Raw genomic sequence first — 24,202 nt, 5'->3', positions numbered from 1 at the left:
ACTAGGAGCAAATGTTTGGAGCGAACATGGAAGTGGTCCAAACCTGAGAAATGCCAGGGCATTGGCAATACATGCAAGACAGTGAGTTAGAACCCAAACAAGTGTTCACGTACCTGATACACACAAATACTGAGATTCAAGTTAAGGCAGAGGGTCTGGTGCCAAGCAAGTCAGCAGAATCCAGAGTCATTGAAATGTAACCCTCCCTTTGTCTCCACCATAAGCCAAATTTTTGCCTTCTGCTGAAGCTAGAATTGATTTCAGGATATACTTAAGTTCAGAGTCTATTCATGTGTAACCTTGTGAAGAAGAGAGTAGAGTTTAGGCACAGAATTAGAGGAGTCCCCAAGCGTTTTTTAAAATTTGGACTTTCCCGGATGTCTCTGAGAAAGCCTTTTTTTTCACTCAGATGTTGAACAAATCGAGGAATAAAACAAATGGCAAATGGGAACTTGAAGAGTAACTTCGGTAAAGACCAGGTTGGAAGATAGATTCTCATGACATCCAAATGGGCTTCCCAACACCAAATCTCAGAATTTCACAGACTTTCTCACCCAAACCAGAGCCAGCTCCTCGACTACTATGTCAAAGACAGTCCCCAACCACTGCTTATCTTTCTCATAATACTTATCCTACTTCAATATAATTGTATGATTACCTGTCCATATCTCTCAGACCTTTATAAGCTCCCAGATGTTAACTAAGACAGTTAACCAGGTTTCTGGCACATAATAAGAGATTTCTATACATCTGGTGGATAAACACCTGATTTCAACTATTTTTTTTTATTTCAACTATTTTTTATGCCAGTTTTTCTGTCATTCCTCACATCCAACTTAATCGCATTTATATCCTTGCTTGAATATGTGGAAGAAGAAGCCCAGAGGTTTGTTTACTTTACATGAAGATGGGCATAGTCTTAGCTGTCTTCTAAAAGTGACATCTAGTTTGGCTGAGTTATCCCAAAACTCTTGTCAGTGTTCCAGAGAACTTTTGTCAGAAAGTTGACATCACTGTGAACATATATATCCATCTGTGAAATAGATGTCTTTTTTGAGTGAGGGTAACTGAAATACACCCCTCAAGTGTGCCTCTCATAAATAGATCTACTAAATAAATCTGTTGGGGATGCTTGGGTGGCTCAGCAGTTGAGCGTCTGCCTTCATTCAGCTCATGGGATCCGAGATCGAGTCCCGCTTTGGGCTCCCTGCGGGAAGCTTGCTTCTCCCTCTGCCTGTGTCTCTGCCTCTCTCTCTATCTGTGTCTCTCATAAATAAATAAATAAATAAATAAATAAATAAATAAATAAATCTGTTAGAGGAGAAAGCCTCTTTCCCTCTTCTCCTCTTCTGAAAGTTACCATTTGGAAGTACGTCTTGTCCTTCTTTGTGTCTTTACTCAGAACTAGGGTGAATAGAATATGGTGTGTGTGTATGTGTATGTGTGCAAAGATAATGAAGAAATCATAAAAGATGAATGTATACATATATTTGGAATTAATTCTTAGAGCAAAAACATATAGAAGGCAATAAAATATGTTGAGTAGATAAATGACAACATCATCATAACTATGTTTTTAAAAAGTCAACAGCTACACCACATAACATGCATAGAGTATCATCCTGAAGTCAAGAGCTCTGGTAATACATGTAGGAAATGATGGTTGCATGAAATAATTATTTAGAAGTAAATTCAACCAAAACTTGAGATGGTTAGAAGGACGTAGAAAGATTGTAATATTATATACATTTGTAAAAATGAGTCGATAGCTATGGCTTATAGAAGATAACCACAGTGATTAGGTGTGCAATTTCTTTTCAAGCAATGGGAAAGATTTCTTGGCAAAATGCAAGGGGTTTTCTAGCCCTGGTGTTAATATCTACTCCCAAATGTTGTCTTGGCATTCCATAGACTTCCACACCACTTGTTTCATATTGGCAAAGTATATCTGTCCTTGGATTGATAAAATACATCACATCACAAGCTACTATCATTTTGGGTGAATGCTAAACACTTTACACATGGATTTATTAATGTCATGTGTAATTTAAGCCAAGCTTACAATACAGTATTTCAGAAAGCAATGATTCAAGTTCCTGCCATCAAGTAACTTATTGACCATAGGAAGATTTAGACTTACATGTTTTTGTTAAATCATTCAACTAATATTAACAATTGTGCTGGAATGCCTGGGTGGCTTAGTGGTTGAGTGTCTGCCTTTGGCTCAGAGTATGGCCCCAGGGTCCTGGCATTGAGTCCTGCATCTGGCTCCCTATGGGGAGACTGCTTCTCCCTCTGCCAATGTCTCTGCCTTTCTCTGTGTCTCTCATAAATAAATAAATAAAAATTTAAATAATTGATAATAATAATAATAATAATAATAATAAAACACAATTGTCCCTTGCTAGATACAAGAAATTCACCAAGGAAAGGGATGTGATTTCTGGGCAATGGGGATTGCAACTGAATGGAAGTACTTAAGGATCAGTCACTTCCTGGTTTGGTTCCAAATGTGAGGCTATAATTTTATAAATTCCACCAGGGCAAACATCAAAGTAAGAAAATAGAAATAATTTTAAAATGGCTTCCTTACTGTCTAGGGGCTCCTGGTTGGCTCAGTTGGTTGAGCATCTGACTCTTGATTTTGGCTGAGGTCATAATCTCTAATCTCTGGGTTGTGAGATGGAGCTCCAAGTCAGGCTCCCTGCTCAGGGAGGAGTCTGCTTGAGATTCTCTCTCTCCTTCTCCCTCTACCCCTTATTTGCTTATATCTCCAAATAAATAAAAAAGAAAATTTTAAAAAATAAGTAAAATACCTTCCCCATTCTCTTTACTATGCCTGAGAGACAGAGAACCTTAAAAATTGCCATGTTTGAAGGCATAGTATAACATAGTATAAGCATTCTAATGCAGTTGTAAAATACAAGTGTTTTTTTTTTTACTAAAGATGATTTCAAAATATTCAGAAACGTGAATATATATTAAAAGAATTTTTCTTACTTCAAAAGTGGCCATTGTGCCCACAGCAATTAGGTATATGCATTGCAGACTGCCAGCAAAATGTGAAAACTATCTAAACATATAGAATTGGATATTATGATGACATTCACTAAAATGGGATTTTAACCGGTAATCTAGGCCTTCTGCAAATACTATAACTGAGGTATACCCTATTTCATGTGGCAGAGCCAATACAAAATTTCAGATCACTTGGCCAGCATTCTGCTTGTACCATTGACTTTGTTATTTTTCTCATAAATTCCCTTTGCTCTATGGCTTCCCAAGTCTAAAATATTCATTAGTATGGTATTTATGACAATGACTGAAGTATTTAGAGCATGACGGATTTAATGCATTTTTTCACAGACACTCCCTACTAAAATATCTCAGCCATTTTTTTTCTTTTCTTTTTTTTTAAGACTTTATTTATTTATTCATGAGAGACACACAGAGAGAGGCAGAGACATAGGCAGAGGGAGAACCAGGCTCCCTGCACGGAGCCTGATGCGAGACTCAATCCTAGGACTTCTGGGATCACGCCCTGGGCCAAAGGCAGATGCTCAACCACTAAGCCACCCAAGTGCCCCAGTATCTCAGCCATTTTAGATGAAGCATCCTGTGGTGTGTGTTTTGTTTATCACTGCAGGGCCACATTTGTGAGGAGAGCAACCCTATAAAGCAGGGCCGACCATGTACTGAGATCTGGTAGGGAGAGTAGTAGAAAAATCACTTAATGTTACTCCACAAAGTTTAGGGACTAAATACCCCTCCCCAATAAAACCAGATGCTAGCAAATAAAGGAGAACTCTTCATATAGGTCCACTTAACCCATCTGTCCATACTTTTAACTCCAAAAGAGCAATGATACACAAGTTCCAGGAGAGGATTTTTTGGTGAAGAATGGGAAGACAAGCTGATGCCCAGAGTCTCCAGGTAATAAGGGAAATCCGTATGCCTCAGTTATACCAACAACGTTGTAGAAGAATCATACTGCAAAAAAAAAAAAAAAAAAAGAATCATAATGCATGATTTCACTTACACTATTCACTCTTTCCCACATGGGAGTTCTCCTTTGGAGAATGGAATATCCACAGACATTCCCAAGGGAATTCCCATGGTCATCATATTACCTTCTTAATTGTTTACTTGTACCGTTTGTACTTGCTGCTGTGGAAACGGTATGCCCTGTCTGCTTACCAAAGGTGAACCCTTCTGCCCACTAATATCCACAGAAAGTCTAATCATTCTAAAGGAATGGCACTGTGTCCTTTAGCTACAAAAGCCATTGCAATAATGTCTTTTCAACATGGAAGCCATAGACATTGGCATTCTGTAGCAGATGCTCCACATTTTCCATATTTTAGCAGCCCCTAGTCCCCTACCATCCCACTCCCCTTTTTTTGACATTCACTTAAGTTTCAAATGTCAGTCCAAACAAGCTAATCCAGGAGATGACCTATGTGACAAACATTATGTTTCCTCAAAACCTCCCCTCCACTCTTAACCATTATCCTTTCTTTGATCCACACTGGTGTATGGTGTAACTCAACCCACTCATCAGGTTTCAGCATAAATTTAATTGTCCTAGGAAAGTATTCTCTGATTTACTTCTCTAAACTCTAAATTTTATTCTCTGATTTACTTCTTTTTTTTTATGATTTACTTCTTTAGAGCCCACCCCCACCCCCCTCATATTAGGCTTCCATAGTATTCTTTTTTTGTTCTTTTTTAAGATTTTATTTATTTACTCATGAGAGACACAGAGAGAGAGAGAGAGAGGCAGAGACACAGGCAGAGGGAGAAGCAGGCTCCATGCAGGGAGCCTGACGTGGGACTCGATTCTGGGTCTCCAGGATCATGCCCTGGGCCGAAGGCAGGCGCTAAACCGCTGAGCCACACAGGGATCCCCAACTTCCATAGTATTCTTTGAAACATTTACTTCATTTTCTATTTTCTCTAGGGGTAGATATCATGGTCTTTTGTGCGTAGCACAAAGCCTGGAACACCGCACACAATTGGTACTCAATACATATTTGTTGAACAAATAAGCTCTATGACCAGAAAGACTTGATTCCTCCTGTAACTGCATCTCTGCCTATAACGTCTCCCGAACAGTCCCTCCGATGCTCCCAGACTTGCCTGAAATCTGGCATGAACACAGTATAAACTCAAGGCTTTTGCTACATGAGATTTTGTAAGTAAATCCATATTTCAAATCTCACAGGAGATTTCCTTTCTAAAAGATCATGTTATAACCAGGAAGGGCAGGCAAAAAACATACAAAGACACAACCTCAAAAAAATTGAACTTTTTGTTTGATGTCTTTGATTGGGGTAAATGGAGGAAATTTTAGGGAACCAGACCTGGAGGATCTGAACAAATAAGAAAGAGACGAGAAGAGGAAAACTACAACAAATGACTCAATCAACTCAGCAGGTGTTGTCAAGAAACCAGTTGGGCGCTAGCCACTGAGGTAGAACAGGTGACTCACACCCTTCAGGGGGTCACAGTTTGTAACCTGTAGATCCATGAACCTATTTTAAGAAAATGCAGCTGCATGCAACTCTGCTGTACAGCTGCCACCGCAGGGACACCTGCTGAAGTGAGAGGAAGATGTTTCTTTTTATCAAGGCAACAGAAACATGGTGTCACTTGTCCACTTACCTCCATGCTGTTGTTTTTCTCACTAACTCCCTCAACAAACATTTATTTAACATTCACTGGGGCTCGAGTCTGTGCTACGTGAAAGGAAGTAATAAGACACAGCTTCTTTTTGGTTTCTTGTCCGTATTTCTTTTCCATAGAAAAAGCAATGCTGATGTAGATTCATATTAGAATAATATTCGGTGTCCTCTGCTTTGCTTATGTACTGTTTATAGCTATCAGCAGAACTTCTAGGTGAGTCCCTACTCTCTCAGGCCTCTTCGGATGCCGCAGAGGAATAGAAGGAAATTTATGATCCCTGTCCTCCAGGAACTTGAGCAAAGTTAAGAAACAGGATACAATTATTTAAAAAGAGACCTTTATCCCTTTTTCTATTTCTCATTTCTGCAAATCTAATCTTGAAAATCCTTCTCTCTCTCTCTCTCTCTCTCTCTCCTAAGAGGCTGAGTGGGCAGTTACATCAGAAAAATCTACTTCAATATTCCTTTGTTCTTTTTTGGTGGCAATTTTTATTTCACTGGGAGTCTTATCAGTGTCAGCAGTGTCAGGTTTTTACCCCCTACCAACCTGAACAAATTGACCCTTTCACTCATCATCTCTGCCTCCTTCAACTCTCTTCCTTTCATTGATTGCTGGTTTTGCAAGCTTCAAGAATGACCTTTCTAGCAAGCTGCCTACAGTGAATCATACCAGTTCTGATCTTTTGAGAGCAACTGGGTCTTCACAAATGTTTATTAATAATGGTTTCACTCAAAAAAAAAAAAAAAAAAAGGAGAGCTCCTGGTTTTTATTTCTTCTCAGTCTGGAGCTTCCCCTTCTCATTCGGCTAGAGTCAATTGAATAAACAAGGCTCATGCGTATTTATTGTTTTGCTAAGAAAAGCAGGAGGTTCAGTCATGAGTGTTGCTGGAATCTCAGGGAATTGCACTTTTCAGGTTGAGGCAGGATGGCTTTGTGATGGATCGTTCCCTGGGCCCTTCCAACTCTACTTTCTGCTGTTTCTCTTTCTCCAGCCCATTGCATGCTGCTCTTCATCTTGCAGGATGTCTGACATTTTAAGAGTCAAGACAAAAACAGTTAAACAAAGGCAGAGCTGGGGAAAGAAATGGTTCATTCAAGTAGATCGGCATGTTCCTGGAGGTGTGACAAGCTAGTTACTGATTCATGTGTCAGACACTGTCCCTACCTCACCTTATTTAGTCCTCATAAAAGCTATATGAAATACATGCATTTCACCAACGTGAGACTGAGACTGAGGCTCGAAATAGTTAAATAACTTCCCCAAAGTCCCACGATTACCAGGGAGTAGAGCTCAGAGGGCGCTTGCAGTAGCTCCCTGTCCTCTGAGTTCATATGAGCTGCTGCACATCCAGGGAGCTCTAGCCAAAGTGCACTGTTGCTATGTCTTGCCTTTTCTTTCTCTCAGCTGATCTCTGAACTGTGGATGCTGTCACTTTTCTATCCCAAGAAATTGCTTCAATTCCTGACACACTGTGAGTGCTCAATAATATGTATGGAGAGCATAAACTACTGAATGCACCTGTTTGCCTCGCCTGCCGCAGACTGTAACAATCAGACTAATATAAAGGAGGCGTTTTTAGTAATGAAGTACTCTACAGTGTAACATTGACATTGGTAGCTGTTTTAGTTTTACTACTAGGTTTGTCTTTTGAAATAAAATCCCGTATTTTACTAATTTTTGTGTCTTCTACACTGCCCAGCTGGATCCTAAGAGTTGGAAGCATTTGATAAATATTAGTTCACTGAATGAATTTAGGATGATTTGTAAAAGTAAGACATGAAAAAGCCCATGGCAAGCATTTGGCTTTTAAAAGATCATTCTGGCAAAACGGAAGGCTATTTGGGAGGAGGTAGGGGTAAACATAATGGGGAGACTAGATCGGAAGCTATAGAGGATAAGTTATGAAGTCTTGACCCCCCAAAGATGTCAAAGATGTTGAAGCAATGTCTTTTTATACAACTGCCTAAACTCCCAAGGTATGCAATAAAAATGTAGAGGAATCAGAACAATAATCATTAACAGGTCTGGAGGGACTGAATACTTTTCACTTGGTCATAAGCGAATTTAAGTAATATTTTAAAAAACGATGTCCTAAAAAAGACCTGAGAACAATATTTTTAAGATAGGTATTTTGGCTTGAAAGCTTTTGCAAAAAATAGACTATCCTAATTAGTGTTCAATTGTGCAACAGTAAGTGGGAATGGCAGGTTGTACCTTTCCCTTTAGGATAAAGCTCCTCTGGGGCCTTCCCATCTGCTTCTGCTTTGGTTTGAAGCAATTTCTCTATTTCAATCTGTATATGGGTTCTACTTTCATTTCATGTTTCACTTGCCTCGTGAACGAAGAAAATGCCAAATCTTAGAACTGAGAAATGAGATGCCGTAATGATAGTTCTGCTTCTTATGTTGTCATAGTGTTCTAAATATTGAAGAAGAGGATCCAGCTAAAAATCATTTTCCAGGTATTGATGTTAATATTGCTATTAAAGAAAGTGCCAAAGTCCTTGCATATCATTCCACAGTTGGCAAACTGATCTACCATATGGTTTCAGAATATCTTCTTGACTATATCACAAGGAATATAAGTCTTTTTTAAATTTTGTTTATTTATTCATGAGAGACAGAGAGAGAGGCAGAGACACAGGCAGAGAGAAGCAGGCCCCATGCAGGGAGCCCGATGTGGGACTCCATCCTGGGACTCCAGGATCACACCCTGGGCCAAAGGCAGGAGGTCAACTGCTAAGCCACCCAGGCATCCCAATATAAGTCTTTTTAAACACAAAAGGGCTTGAATATTTTGAAGTATAAATTATATGGACCCCTAAAAGTGAAAAAATATGCCCACATGCCACAATTATTGCTTATAATTCAGGAAATTTGTCTTAAAGAAAAAGGCAAAAAGGCACCAGGATGATGAGAAAAAGAGATTCAAATAATAAAGAGGGTAGAAAATTAAGGAGAGGAATGAGATTTGGCTGTGTCCAATGTATTTTTATATGCACATACCTATGTGCTTTCATATAATAATGCTCATCTGACAGAAAAATATCTGGCAAATGTGTTTTATATGAGTTGACTTTTTTAGTGGATGGCTAGCAAAACAAGAACAAAGCAAAATGAAACAAAATAAAAATTGAGAGAGAGAGAGATCTAGAAGCTCAGTAAGCAGAATCACAAGGTTTCTTCACAATATGGACTGAATAAAAATTCTCATCTTCTTGGAAGAAAACTGATGCTCACTGTATTTGAGGCAGTTGCCAAGAGTCACACATTACCAGAACTGGACCATAAATGCATGTTTTGTACCATTTCAGCCATGGCTCTTTACTCAATGTATTTTGCCTTTTGAGGGAGGCAGAGTAGCCTACTAGGAAAATCACTCATCTGGGAGATTAAAACAAACAAACAAACAAACAAACAAACAAAACGGACAACTTATACTGAGGCTTGGTTCTTCCCCTGATTAAATGGATAACCACCTTGAGAAAATCCTTTGAATTTTCAGGACTTCAGCTTCCTTGCATAAGTAGACTACCTACAGTGACAAAGTACTAGGTAGGATGCGAGATCGTTTTGAAATGGTGATTTGCTTCAAAAGGAACTTTAATTTTCAAGACTGCAAACTGACATCTTGTAATCCTTGGTGCATCCCTCTAATACAGATGTAGAGAATTCCACCCCCAGTGATAAAATGCAGAAGGCTCTACGGGAATGAAAAAAATCACTTCTTTCTGTTTCATTTACACTCCATTCACTCTTTTGCTGAATAAAAGCCTCCCTTGTGTTAGTGGAAACTTGTTAATCAAAATATACTGAGGAGGTAAGGGAGAAATCACTGGAAAACTCAGAGTACCTCAAACTTCACCTCCTCCCAAATAAATGCAGTGTCTTTGTGCCTGTTTCAGCCTTCTCTGCCTACTTTCATCTCCTAAAAAAATGTTTATCCAATGTTCTTAGAAGGCCCTGTCATCCTGTACTTCTCTCTCTGCCCCCCAAGTCAAACCATACTATTTTGCTTTCATGAATTTGGGTTTAACTACTTCTTTCCCTGGAAGAAGGGCATGCTTTTAACCACGTCCCCTGTGATGCCTTTACCTCCAGAGCATCCAAACTCCCTTTATTTCATGAGTGAGCCTTTTAAATGGTTCTGACTGACCTGCTTGCCCTCAGCCATTCTCATCCTTGTGGACTTCTCACCGAGCTGCAGCTGTATGCCTGGTAAATTCAAATCCCAATCCTTCTCATGATCTAAGAAGCCTTTGTCTGATCAGTATTTATCAGACCAGAGCTCTGAAACTCTAACTTCATCTGCTTTCCTTTCCTTTCCACCATCCATAAACTTTGAACAGAATCTCATGATTCTTGAACATCAGATTTCTCCATGACTCCATGCCCTTGTCCATATTATTTTACATGCACTTCTTCTCTTCCACCTTTCTAGAAAGTTTCCCTTGACTTTCCCGACCCATTATTCACTCTTTAACTTGGACTATCAATATTCTTCAACCTTCCCTTTCATGCCCTACTTATTTTTACCCTGAAGTATAATTCACACAGCAGAAAATTCACCATTTTAATGCGTATGCTTCAGCGACCTTTAGTATATTCATTAGCTTGTGCAAGCATCATCACTATTTCATTCCAGAACATTTTCATCATCTCCAAAAGAAATCCCATGCCCATTAGCAGTTATTCTCCATTTCCCCTTCTATTCAACCGCTGATCTATTTCTGTCTCTGTGGATTTTGCCTATTGTAAACATTTCATATAAATGGAATCATACAATATATGACCTTTAGTATCTGGCTTCTTTCACTTAGCATGATACTAGCAGGTTCATCTGTGCTGTAGCACCTATCAGTATTTCATTCCCTTTATGGCTGAATAATATACATTGCAACGATAGGCCACATTGTATTTATTCATTAGTTTATAGACATGTGGGTTGTTATACATCTTATACCTATTTTCAAATCAATTTAATTTGTTTTATTTATATTACAACAAAGCTTCTAGTAGGTTCTAATAAGCACCTTTATTCTTGAGCCATGCTAGTCAGAGGAAACCTTTTTTAACCTCCTAAGATCAAGCCCCTCATAGAGCTCAGCATTGGGCTCCTTGCTCATTGAGGAGCCTGCTTCTTTCTCCCTCTGCCTGTCACGCACCCCTGCTTGTGTGCTTTCTCTATATATCAAATAAATAAATAAAATATTTTTTATTTCCACATATGAGTGAAATTTTATGGTATTTGTGTTTCTCTAACTTATTTTGCTTAGCATAATACTCTCTAGGTCCATCCACGTTGCTGCAAATGGCAAGATTCCATTCTTTTTTTTAGGTCTGAGTAATATTCCATTGTGTGTGTGTGTGTGTGTGTGTGTGTGTGTGTGTGTGTGTGTGACCTCTTTATCCATTCATTAGGCATTGAGCACTTGGGCTGTTTCCATAATCTGGCTATTGTAGATAATGCTGCTATAAATATCAGGGTGCATTTATCCCTTTGAATTAGTACTTTTGTATTCTTTGGATAAATACCTACTAATGCAATTGCTGGGTCATAGGGTAGTTCTATTCTTAACTTCTTGAGGAAACTCCATACTATTTTCCAAAGTGGCTTTACCAGTTTGCATTCCCACCAACAGTGAAAGAAGGCTCCCCTTTCTCCACATCCTCACCAACACCTGTTGGTGTTCTTGTGTGGTTGATTTTGGCCATTCTGTGAGGTGATATCTCACTATAGTTTTTTTTTTTTTTAATTTTTATTTATTTATGATAGTCACACAGAGAGAAAGAGAGAGAGGCAGAGACACAGGCAGAGGGAGAAGCAGGCTCCATGCACCGGGAGCCCGATGTGGGATTCGATCCCGGGTCTCCAGGATCGCGCCCTGGGCCAAAGGCAGGCGCCAAACCGCTGCGCCACCCAGGGATCCCTCTCACTATAGTTTTAATTTGTATTTCCCTGATGAAGGATATTGGAGCTTCTTTTCATATATTTGTTGGCCATCTGTATGTCTTCTTTGGGAAAATGTCTATTCATGTCTTCTGCCCATTTTCAACTGGATTATTTTTTTAGAACTTTGTCTTAATCCCTGTCCTTTCTCTTATTATTTTTCTTAAGAAATAAAATGATGTCTGGTTTCATGGATGCATTCACTTTCTGAGATATTTTTCCTACTTGTTACTTTTAGTTTCTATACTTCTGGACTTTTCTCATATCTCTATTAATCCTTAGCTATCCGTTCATGACAATAATAAGGAAGACATGAGGTAATATTATCAATTCCATTTTAGGGGGGAAGGGAACATTTCTCTTGAATGATACCATGGTCCAGCTATAATCTTGATTGACTATTCTTTGAGTCTAAAATACAGCCATCATCTTGTGATTTTTACCAATTTTTGATTATACATCCTCATCAACCTTTTGTGATGTCTTTCTCATTCTTATTTTATTCTTTCATTTTATAAGAACATATTGATAGTGCTTCCTGAAAAAGATGTGTAAGAGGTAATTTTTTGTGTGTGATATTGTACAGAGGAAAATAGTGTTTTTCTGCATTTACACTTGATTGGTGGTTTGCCTGCATATAAAATTCCAAATTAAATTGTTTTCTGAATTATAAAAACAATGATTAATTTCATATTAGCTTCCACTGTTACTGCTAAGAATTGCAAAATCACCCTGATTCCAAATTACCTGTTAAGTTAACGACCCTCCCCCATCTTTGGAAACCTGTAGCATCATCTATTTGTTCCCAGAATTCTTAGATTTTCATGTTATGTGTATGGTTGTAAGTCTATTTCACCATGCGTGTTGATGGACCCTTTAAATCTGAAAAATTGTGCCTTTACGGTTTGCAGTTTTTTCTTAAATTCATTAAATTTCATTGGTTGTATCTGCCCCTAGGTTTCTCAAATTTTGAGTATCCTGAGTCAATTCTATAATTTACTTCTACAAAATTTTCATTTTTAATTTAATTCTATTGATATTTTAATTTTTAAATGTAAACAACAAAAAGAGGAGAGGAGTTGAGACGAGAAAAAGAGCTAGAAAGCTGATGGACAAATAGTAATTGGTTTGTGATCCTGGAGAAAGCTAATAATTAATAAGAATTGATAAAAGGCAAATCCACCCCAATTTATGCTGAAAAATTCCTTCCAAATCTTAAGAATCAGCAGCACCTGGTCTTGATGTGTGAAAAGGGAAGAAACTACAATAAGGAAAATTGTTTGAATACTTAAATCCCCAGATCCTCTTTCCAAAATAACTAATGTTCCTGATTTTCATTGATTTATTGTTTGTTTGTTTCACAGTTACATGCTGTCTCATATCTCTCAAGGTGGTTTGTGTCTTTGTGTTGCTTGTTTCTACTTCTTTGTTTTGGTCCATCTCTTTCATATTAATGCCTTCCTCAAACATTGGACAATCTCTGTTTATATGCTCATATTTAAGAATGTGGGACAAAAATGCTCTTTGGAAGTCTCTGGGTTGGAGCCTTGTCAGCTATGTTTTTCATCGTAGGAAGATTAGACTGGCTTGTTTATTTATGAAATCTTGATGTAAATATTTTCAAGTCTTTTCCATTAGAATGATCATATTCCCTAAAAATGACTTTTCCAAATGTTCTGTCAAACAGGAATAAACAAATATATCTACCAGTGTTCTTGCAGTTGAGTTGAAAAAGTAATCTGGGTCTCCAAATGTAGTCTGCACACATTCTCCTAAAACCCGTTTTAATAGTACAGAACACAAGACATCGATTGTGCTTGGTATCACCAAGTCCAAAAACAACCAACAAACAAAACCCTCTACCCTCCAAAGAAAGAAAGTATTCAGTGTGAGAAATCTGGCTGTGTGAAGGGTAGGGAAGAGATCTGACCATTCTTAAATTGTTAACTAGTATACCCTATTTACCCTCTCCCTTATTTCCTCTCTTAGTGGAAACCAGTGTCACTGGTTAATAATATTTCCACTATTTTTTTTCTTTTTTCTTTTTTTTTTTTAGTACTTAGGGGATTCTTGCCATAAACTAATTGAATCTTGGCCTAGAAATCTCCATTAAGTTCCTTTCTTAGATGTGCTAGTGAATTACCATTTGTTTATTGTTTTCCAGCTTCCAGAATTTTTTCTACTATTTTCTCTTTTCTTATTCTCCCATTACCTTTGATTTACTAAGAAAAAAAAAAACAATTTCTGTATTTATAATGGCATTTTTGAATGGAGAAAATTAGATTTGTGTGTTTTCAATTAGCCTGTTTATAAGATGTTCCTGTTGGTTTCAACATGCACTTCAGTGGCTGCTATGACTTTTCTTTACATTTTTTTTTTAAGTAGGCTGCACACTCAGCATGGACCCCAGTGCAATGCTTGAACTCATGACCCTGAAATCAGGACATCAGGCTAAGATCAAGATTCAGATACTTAACCAACTGAGTCACCCAGGTACCCCATCCTTATGCCCTTTTATATTTCCTCCTCCTTCCTTCCCTCTCATCCTCTAGATGAATTATGAAATACTTTATCACTATGCATTAATTTACATTTTCTAGAATTTTATATAAATGGAATCACATAATATTTGTTCTTCTTGCCTGTCTTCTTTTATTCAATACAATTATTTTGAGATCTACCCATGCCATTGACTGTATCAATAGTGTAATAATTTTTATTGCAGAATAAGATTCCATTTATCTATTAAATACATTGTATTACAATGTATAAATACAATTGCTTATACCTTCAACTGTGAGTGAGCATTCCTGTTGTTTACAATTAAAGCTGTTACTACAAATAAGGCTGTTATGATTGTTCCTGCACAAGTCTTTTTATGGCTATGTGCCCTCACAGACTTTGTATAAATGTCTAGCAATGGAACCAGTAGATTGTATAGTAAGCAGTATGTTTAACTCTTAACAAACTGATAAATTATTTTCCAAAGTGACTTAATCATTTTATATTGTCACCAGAAATTTACAAGGATCCCAGAAACTTCCTATTCCATTCTTGACAAAACTTGCTACGTCCAGTCCCTTCAATTTTAGACATTCTAATAAGAGTATAATAAGGGCTGCCTGGGTGGCTCAGACGATTAAGCATCTGCCTTTAGCTCAGGTCATGATCTCTGGGTTCTGGGATGCAGGCTCCTGGCTCAGACGGGAAACTGCTTCTCCCTCTACCTCTCCCCACTGCTCATACTCTCTCTCTCAAATGAATAAATAAAATATTTTTTAAAAAGAGTGTAATGATATTATTTTATATTTCCCTAAAGACTAACAGTGTTGATTGAACATCTTTTCATGTGCTTATCATCTGTGTATCTTCTTTGATGAATTTTTTGTTCAAATTTTTTTTTCATTTCTTATTGGATTGTTTGCTCTCCTGAGTTTCAAAAGTCCTTTATATATTTTAGATTCAAAATCTCTGTCAAATATGTGATTTGCAAATATTTTATTCTAGTGTGTGGGTTTCTTTTCATGATTTTAGCAGTATCTTCCAAATGATAGCAACTAATTGTGAATGAACTCTCATTTATCATTTTTTCCTCTGTGGATCATACTTTTGGCATTGTATCTAAAAAATTATTGCCCAACTCAAGGTTATAAAGGGTTTTCTATGCTTTCTTTACATTTTTTATATTTTTTATCTTGCAGATTTTCATCTATTTTTAGTTAATTTTGATGTCAATGTGGTTTTTGTTCTGAGTGTATATTTGGAATGTCTTTTCTCTTCTATGATAATAGTTTTCTGTCATAACTACAAACACACTGCCTTGGCTATTAAAGCTTTATAATATATCTTGAAATCAAGCAGAATTAGGGATGCCTGTGTGGATCAGTGGTTGAGCATCTGCCTTTGGCTCAAGGAATTATCCCGGGGTCCTGTAACCGAGTCCCATATTGGGCTCCCCTCAAGAAGTCTGCTTCTCCCTCTGCCTATGTCTCTGCCTCTCTTTGTGTTTCTCATAAATAAATAAATAAAATCTTAAAAAAAAGAGAGAGAAAGAAATCAAGCAGAATTAATCTTCCAGCTTTGCTCTTCTTTTTCAAACTTGTTTGAACTCTTCTTAGTCATTTACATTTCCAAGTAAGTTTGCAGTTATTGCATCAATTTCTCCAAAAAACCAAACCAAACTAAACAAACAACAACAACCAAGAAAACCCTGCTGGACTTTGTATTGAGATAGTTGAATCTAGATCATTTAAAGAGAACTGAGATCTTCATGATATTATTTTTCCTCTCAGAACACAGTATATCTCTTCATTTACTTAGTCTTCTTTCATTTCTCTAAGGAATATTTGTAATATTCCATGTCTTGGTCTTTCATATTTTTGTCAGATTTATCTCTTAGTATTTCACATTTTCATGTTATTATAACAATGTTTTCATTCATTTTTGATTATTTGTTTTGTATACAGAAATACAAGTGATATTTGCCTATTTATCTTCTATCTTGAAACTCTGCTATATCCAAATTTGCCATATAGCCAATCATGTTATTTATAAGTCCATTTTACTTCTTCCCTTCTGATCTGAAGGTTTTGTTGTTGTTGTTGTTGTTGTTGTTTGGTCTTGCTAGTTGAAGTCACTAGGAATCTCCAGTATAATACTTGCAGTAAAATGTTAAACAGAAAATGTTAGTTGCTGATATTGAAGGAAAAATATTCAGTCTCTCATCGTTAAGTACAATGTTCATGTTAGGTTTTCCATAGATGGACCTTATCAAGTTAAAGAAGTTCCTTTCTACTCATGCTTTTTGCTGAGAATTTTCACTGAGTATAGAATTCTAGGTTGAAACTGTTTTTCATTTTAGTGCTTCAGAATTCCTGCTCCCCTGTCTTCTTGCTTGCAGTGTTTTTGATAGGAAATCTGCTACCAGCCTTGATTCATCTACTTGTGTCTCCTGCCCCCACCATCCACTCAGCTGCCTTTAAAATCTCTTATCACAATGTTTGAATAATTTGGTTATGTATGATGTGCCCTAATACATTCTTTTTTTTTCATGTTTCCTTGTTTTTAGTGAGCTTTTTGAATTATCTACTTTCTGGTTTTCATTAAATTCAGAAACATTTTAACCATTATTTTGTCAAATATTCTTCTGTGCCCACTTTTCTTTCTTCTTTAGAAACTCAAATTACATTTATATTAGGTTGCTTGAAGTTGCCCTCCAGTTCAATGGTGTTCTGTTCACTTAGTTTTAAATCTCTTTCCTCTCTATGTTTCATTTTAGAGACTTTGTATCTCTCTGCATTAGAAACCTTTTCTCTGCATTTGTTCTGCATCATCTAATCTGTCACTAATTCCATCCAATACATTTTTATGGCACAATTTAGAAGTTCAGTTTGATTTTTTTATATCTGATATGTCTTTCTCTACTTAATTTTTAGTATATAGAATAGTCATGATAGCTATTTTTTGCCCTTTTTTTATTGAAGTTCGATTTGCCAACATATAGTATAACACCCAGTCTCATCCCATCAAGTGCCCTCCTCAATGCCTGTCACCCAGTTAGCCCATACCCCTGCCCACCTCCCCTTCCTCTAACCTTTGTTCATTTCCCAGAGTTAGGAATCTCTCATGTTTTGTTACCCTCTCTAATTTTTCCCACTCATCTTCCCTCCTTTCCCTTGTAATCCCTTTAACTATTTCTTATATGGAAGGAATCTCAATGTCCTTTGACAGATGAATGGATAAAGAAGATGTGATCTATATATACAATGGAATATACTCAGCCATTAGAAAGGACAAATACCCACCATTTGCTTCAATGTGGATGGAACTGGAGGGTATTATGCTGAGTGAAGTAAGTCAATCGGAGAAGTACAATCATCATATGGTTTCACTCATATGGGGAAGATAGCCATTTTAATATCCTTTTCTGGGTCAGCTTCAATCAATTAAGTTTTTATCCTAATTATGAATTGTAATTTCCTGCTTCTTTGCATGATTGATGTATTAATCAGGGGTTCTCTAGAAAAACAGAATCCCACACATACACATTTATACATATATATTTATACACACATATACATTAATACATGTATATACATATATGTAAGTGTATATATATCACACACATATAAATTGAACATATATGATGTTTTGTAAGGAATCAGTTTATATACTTATGGAGGCTGACAAGTCCTCAGATTTGCAGTTAACAATCTGGAGACTAGGTAGAGCCAATGATGTAGTTCCAGTCCAAGTCTGAAGGCCTGAGACCCAGGAAAGCCAATGGTGGATTTCTAGTCCAAAAATCAGCAGACTTGAGACCCAGGGAAATCTAGTGTTTCAGTTTGAGTTCAAAAGCAGGGGGAGAAATGGTGTGTCAGTTTGAAGACAGTGAAATAGGAATTCCATCTTATTCAGGGGAAGATCACCATTTTTGTTCCATTCAGGTCTTCAACCGACTGGATGAGAACCACCTACATTAGGGATGGCAATCTGCTCTACTCAGTCCATTAACTTAAATGTTAAACTCATCCATAACACCCCCATTCAGAATAATCTTTGACCAAATACTTGGGCATCCTGTGGCCCAGTCAAGTTGACACACAAATTGATCATCACAAGTCCACATCTTGTCAGCTTGGCAGCCATATACATCTTAAGCCATACTTAGTCTCCAAACAAAGACAGTAATAAGATCATAATTCCATCTAACCTGATACGACTATCCTGAGAGCATCAAAATATACTAACCCCTTTCCCATGAGAGAGTTAAGGTCCTTGAGTGATGTTCACCCTTCTCTTTGATATACTATAACTTAAATCCTATTTTGTAAGGTTAACAATAGTTAAATACTGCAATGTGAAGTCAATACACTTATGTTATATCATAAGGGAATCAGATAGGGAAGAAAACAGATATTGCCATATATGTACACACACACACAAAAGTATTTATAACAAAATTAGGAGGTTTTGTAGCTGGTCCTGTGGTCATAGCTGGTATTTATGACTACCTTCTTCCACCACTCAGTCTACATTTCCTTTGCCTTCAGCAAACACTTCATCTAGTCATGGTTCTTTACTTGGTGGGTTGATCCAAAGCTTCATTCCTAACGGATCTGGGTCACTAGTAGTTCTGTCTCAATGGGTTGTTATAGTTTTCCTTTGACCTTAATCACAGGGCATAGTGATGCTAAGACATTCCTTAAGGAGTCTCCTATATTCCAGACACATTCTTCCCTACCTCCATTGTGGAGTAGCAGTCCAATATTCTATTTTTATTGAGGATCGATCCCCTAGCCAGCACAGTGACTCCCTACTTTGCCATTTGATTCAGAAGCATAAGGATCCCAAAGCAGTGGAGTGGCAATCTTGACTTCCAAATCAATGAAATAATTATTGTATCTCCTAGTAGAAGCATCTCCCTTTGGAACTAAGATCTCTAGGATAGCAGAACATAAGGTCACAAGAATAGGAAGCAAAAGTTTTGCTGGTAGAACACTAGAGATATAGTGATGCCACTCCCATTTTCATCCCTTAATTCCTGGACCTGTACATCCTGGCTGTAGGAGAAATGGTACCATATATTGGATGCTGATTCAGAAAATATACAGCCTTCTGGAGAGCCTTGCCTCTGAGCTTTAAGGTATTGCTGTCACTATGCCTGAGTCTTTGAAAGGCCATTCCATCATTCTATCAAGCCAGCTGCTTCCCATGGTAAGTTAACCAGGGAATTCCATGAACATGGGCCCTTGCCTCACTTTGTTTGCTATGAAGTGAGTTCTTTTGATCAGAAGTAGTGTTGTGTGGAATACCATGATAATAGATAAGACATCTGCAGATGGTAGTTTAGGCAGAAACATTGCCTGTAGAGAAGGCAAATCTATATCCAGAGTACATATTTGTCTATTTCAGTAAGAACAAATTATTGCCCCTTCTATGATGGACGTAATCCAGTGTAGCCAGCCTGCCACAAAGTAGCTGACTAATCAGCCTGGGAAATGGTGTCATACTAAGGACTCAGCATTGGTCTCTGCAATTGGCAGGTTGGGCACTCAGTAAAGGCCATAGCCAGGTCAACCTTGGTGAATAGAAGTCTATGTTGTTGAGTCCATGAGTAACTATCATTCTGGCTACTATGGCCACTTTGTTCATGAGCCAAATGGATGATAACAGAGGTGGCTGGGGAAAGAGGTTTCTGAGAATATGTAGAAAAGGCCATCCTATCCACTTGACTACTAAAATCCTCCTCTACCAGAACTACTTATTGGTGAGTATTCCCATGGGACAATTTATTTTTTACCCATTCAGAGAACTGTATCCACATGTTTCTTACCCAAATTTCCTTGCTACTAATTTTTCATTCATAGTTTTTCTGAGTCCCTGACCATCCAGCCAAACCATTGGCCATAGCCGATTAATCAGTATATAATTGCACATCCGGTCATTTCTTCTAAGCAAAGTGACACAACCAAGTGCACTGCAACAAGTTGAAGGATTTCCCTTTACCACTGTCCTTCCAAGTTATCCTAAAAAGGGGCTGTAATCATGTAGCTGTCTACTTTTGGGTGGTACCTGCATATCATGCAGAACCATTTGTAAACCAGGGTCAGAGAGTCTTCTCTTCTTTGCTCAACTGATCATAGGAACTCCAATGAGGCCATGGGCACAGAGTATAGCAGGAAAGGGAAGAGAGGGCAGTATAGCAAGAGAGGAGACCATGGGTATCTGGGCCATATAGTCACTACCTGGGTAAACTTGCAATAATCCACTGTCATTCTCCAGGATACATCTTTTACACAGCCCAAATAGGCAAGTTGAATGAGAATAGAGTGGGAATTACCACTGCTGCATCTTTCAAGTCCTTGGTGATGGCATTAATCTCTGGATACCTCCAGGAATATGGTATTGCTTTTGGTTTAGTATTTTCCTAGGTAGAAGTGGTTCTAGTGGGTTCTACTTGACCTTTCCTACCTAGTAGCACTCACTCCACAGGTCATAGAATCCATATGGGGATTATCCCAGCTGCTGAGCATGTCCATTCCAATTATGCATTTGGAACTGAGGATGATTGGTGCTCTCTTTACTACTAGAAATGTAGTCATTCATATATTTAAATTTAATCAGATTAGAAAGCTAAATTCAGAAACTCAGACCAATTCAGAAAAGTCATCCTTAAAATTCTGTTCCCCTGGAATCATATTAAGTACCAAAATATATGTAACTCAGGGTTCTCCAGGGAAATGTAATCAATGCAACACACACACATACACACACACACACACACACACACACACACGTTATATATATTTGTTATATATATTTGTATATAGACATATAAATATTTGTTATAAAGAATTGGTTTACGTGATTATAGAGGCTGACAAGTCCTAAGATCTCCACTCAGCAATATGCAGACCTAGGAGAGTAGATGCTGTAGTTATAGTCTGAAGTTCAGAAAGCTCAAAACCAAAAAGAACAAAGTTTTTAGCATAAATCTGAAGGCAGGGAAAAAAATGTCCCATTTCCTCTTATTCATGGGGAAGGTCGGCCTTTTTGTTCAATGCAGGCCTTCAACTGATTGGACTAGGCCCACTCACATTAGAAAGGGCAAACTTTCTAAACTGCTTTACTCTGTCTATTTCAGTGTTAAACTCACCCCAAAACATTCTAATGGACACACTCAGAATAATCTTTACTGAATATCTGGGCACCCTTGGCCCAGTCAAGTTGACCCATAAAATTGTAGACATTGTCAATTTAAACTTGCTGTCTGCTTGATATTTTTAATTCCTATAAATGCTCATAGGAATATTTCATCTGGGATGCAGGTACATTACTTGGAAAAGTTTTACCCTCTGCAGTTGGTTTTTTTTTTTTTTTTTTTTTTTTTTTCTCTGCAGTTGGTTTTAAGACTTCTTTGGCACTACACTACTTGGAGTAGTATTTAGACTGGGTTTAATTACACTATGTCATTGTTCTATGGACTCTACCAAGCCTGCATAAATCACACAGTTTTTCCTTCTCTGCCTGGTGAGAGCATACACTTTTTTATCTTGTTTGGGAACTAGGCATTATCACCTCCAATCTTTTGTGATGATTCTTTCCCTGTGCTCAGGTAATTGCCTAAACATACATGCCGACTAGTTGCTTGCTTAACACTTGAGATAGACCATCTGCTGATCTCTGGAGTTCTCTCTCTATGCAGTTCTCTATGCTCCAGTGTCCTGTCTTAAGTAAATCTAACTATCCTTTTCTCCCAGATTCTCAGCTTTGTAAAATTTGGATAATCCACCAGGTTGACTTGGGTTCCCTCTCCTTGGACCATGGCAGAAAAAAGCTTTCAATCAGTAAACAGGGGAAATCATGGATCTCACTTCATTTTCCTGCACCAATCAGGGATTGCTGTTGTTTTCTGTTTGATACCTTGAAAATCATTTTTTCATATATTTTATGTGGGTTTTTTTTTTTTTGGTCATTTCAGATGGAAGGGTAAATACAGTTCCCATTACTTCATCTTGATTGGAAGTAGAAATCGCTTCTGTATTTATTTTATTTTGTCGTTTTATATGGGTTTCTATCCCGTAGCTTGTGGGTACATAAAGAAGAAAATCAATGCTAACCACCTAATAGTAGTCAACAAGTAATATATTGTTAATCAATGTCCAGAATAGTTTCAAGAACATCACATACATTAATGTATTTAATCCTCACAACCACCCTATGAAGTATCTACTATTAGTCCGATTTTAGAGACAGAAATACCAGAACACAGAGTGACAAGGTAACTTGCCAAAGGCTTCACCAGCTAGAACATGGTAGAGCAGGAATGTGAATCCAGGCTCTCTTAACATTCATGCAATATCTCCTCTTCAGAGCAGAGGCTCTCAAACCTGCCTATGTGCCAAATTCCCCTCAGAAACTTTCAAAGAGACAGAGTCCCTGGGGTGCCTTTACAAAATTACTGAACCAGAGTCTACAGGAGTCAGACTCAGAAGTCTATAATTTTAAAGAGCACACAAGATAACACTAATATATGCCCAGTTTTGTAAACTGCTTACTGTCCTAGAGGTGACTTTTAAAGTTGAAAGTTAAAAAATTAAAAATTAAAAATTAAAAATTAAAAATTAAAAAATAAAATAAAATAAAGAAAGTTAAAAAAAATAAATTGATAAAGTTGAAAGCACTGCTTACTCATATAATTTTTTCCTGAAGATGGTTCTGCTTTCTCTCTGCAGCACAAGTTTAATTATTTGGGAGTTTTTAAACATTTTTACTGTTTTTGTACTTTGGGTTTTTATTTTTTTTTCTGTTCCTCCCACCGCAGGAAAATCTCTCTTATTTAGTGGGGGATAGAGTTTCTAAACACATAAGCCTAAGTTTGAATGATGGCTCTATTACGTCCTTAGCTGCAGAACAATCAGCAAGTCACCAGTCTCTCTGAGTCTCAGTTGATTCATCTGTAAAATGGAGAAAATAATACACAAAGTTTTTTTTGAGGACTCAATAAAATGATAGATGTAGAGTCCTTAGCATATTATAGATGATTACGAATGATAGCTAGTATATTTATTTAGCAATCAGACACAAAGCAAAAGCTGTAAATATTCATTGATATGTAGCTTTATAAATATGACTAAGCATATTTTATCAAATTTAAGGTATGCTTGATTGTGCAATTTACCATTATTTTCAGTACCACTAAGAAATTAAAAAAAAAAAAAAAGGGAAGGGGCAACTGGGTGGCTCAGTCAGTTAAATGTCCAATTCTTGGTTTTGGATCAGGTCCTGATCTTGGGGTTGTGGGGTTAAGCCCCATGTTGAGCTCTGTGCTCTGCTTGGAGTCTGCTTGTGATTCTCTCTCCCTCTCTCTCTGCCCACTCACTCTCTCAAATAAATAAATAAATCTTAAAAAAATAAAATCACTGCCAGCTAACCTTTGACACAATTTTTTCTTATCACTGAGAGTTTTATGCTTTTCAAAAGAATTCTTCTAGGCTTTTTAAATTATGTCTTATATACCTTATAAACAAAAAAAAATGGTCAGTGGATTTTTAAAACTTCTGTACATATAGAGTCTAAGTTTTAGAAATACTTTTAGACTGAGAGCTATTGATATCCACGTTTTTCAAAACATTGTCCACTGTGCCACAAATATCTTCATTAAAAAGATGGATTATATGGAAAAAGTTTATTTTCCCAAAGTGCTTATTATTAAACAATTAAAACATGCAGAGACATTTGAAGAATACTATAATGAATGCTTATGAACTCTCTCCACCTAGACTCAATCACTGATATGTTATACCTGCCATCTGGCTAACAGGAACTTTGTAACACCATCAGTCTTAAGCATGTCCCAATTTGGGAGCTGTTTGAAACATTTTAGAAAATGTGTGCATCTTAGAATAAAAGAATACAACACTCTAATGCATGTATGTGATATGAGCACCTTACCTTTGTATGCTACCTATTTACACAGTAAGTTCATTTTTATGCCTCTGAGCACCAAATTCAGAGACTGTCAACAGTATTATAAATACTGACTGATTTACTGACCTGACATAC

The 24,202-nt window shown here is 37.2% G+C and overlaps 1 protein-coding gene across 1 annotated transcript in view; it reads right to left on the bottom strand.

The window, feature by feature from the left end:
* Positions 1–1,473: 1,473 nt before the first annotated feature.
* Positions 1,474–24,202, bottom strand: part of CPNE8 (copine 8) — a 360,644-nt gene continuing 337,915 nt past the window's right edge. Inside the window, exon 20 of the mRNA XM_025455581.3 lies at positions 1,474–3,990. Coding sequence (XP_025311366.1) covers positions 3,961–3,990 — 30 coding nt within the window. The 3' untranslated portion in view covers positions 1,474–3,960. The remainder of the gene's footprint in view (positions 3,991–24,202) is intronic.

Source organism: Canis lupus, chromosome 27 (assembly GCF_003254725.2).
Source record: "Canis lupus dingo isolate Sandy chromosome 27, ASM325472v2, whole genome shotgun sequence".
NCBI classification, from domain to species: domain Eukaryota; kingdom Metazoa; phylum Chordata; class Mammalia; order Carnivora; family Canidae; genus Canis; species Canis lupus.
The sequence above is the reverse complement of the archived record's forward strand: the minus strand, read 5'-3'. Positions and strand labels throughout refer to the sequence as shown.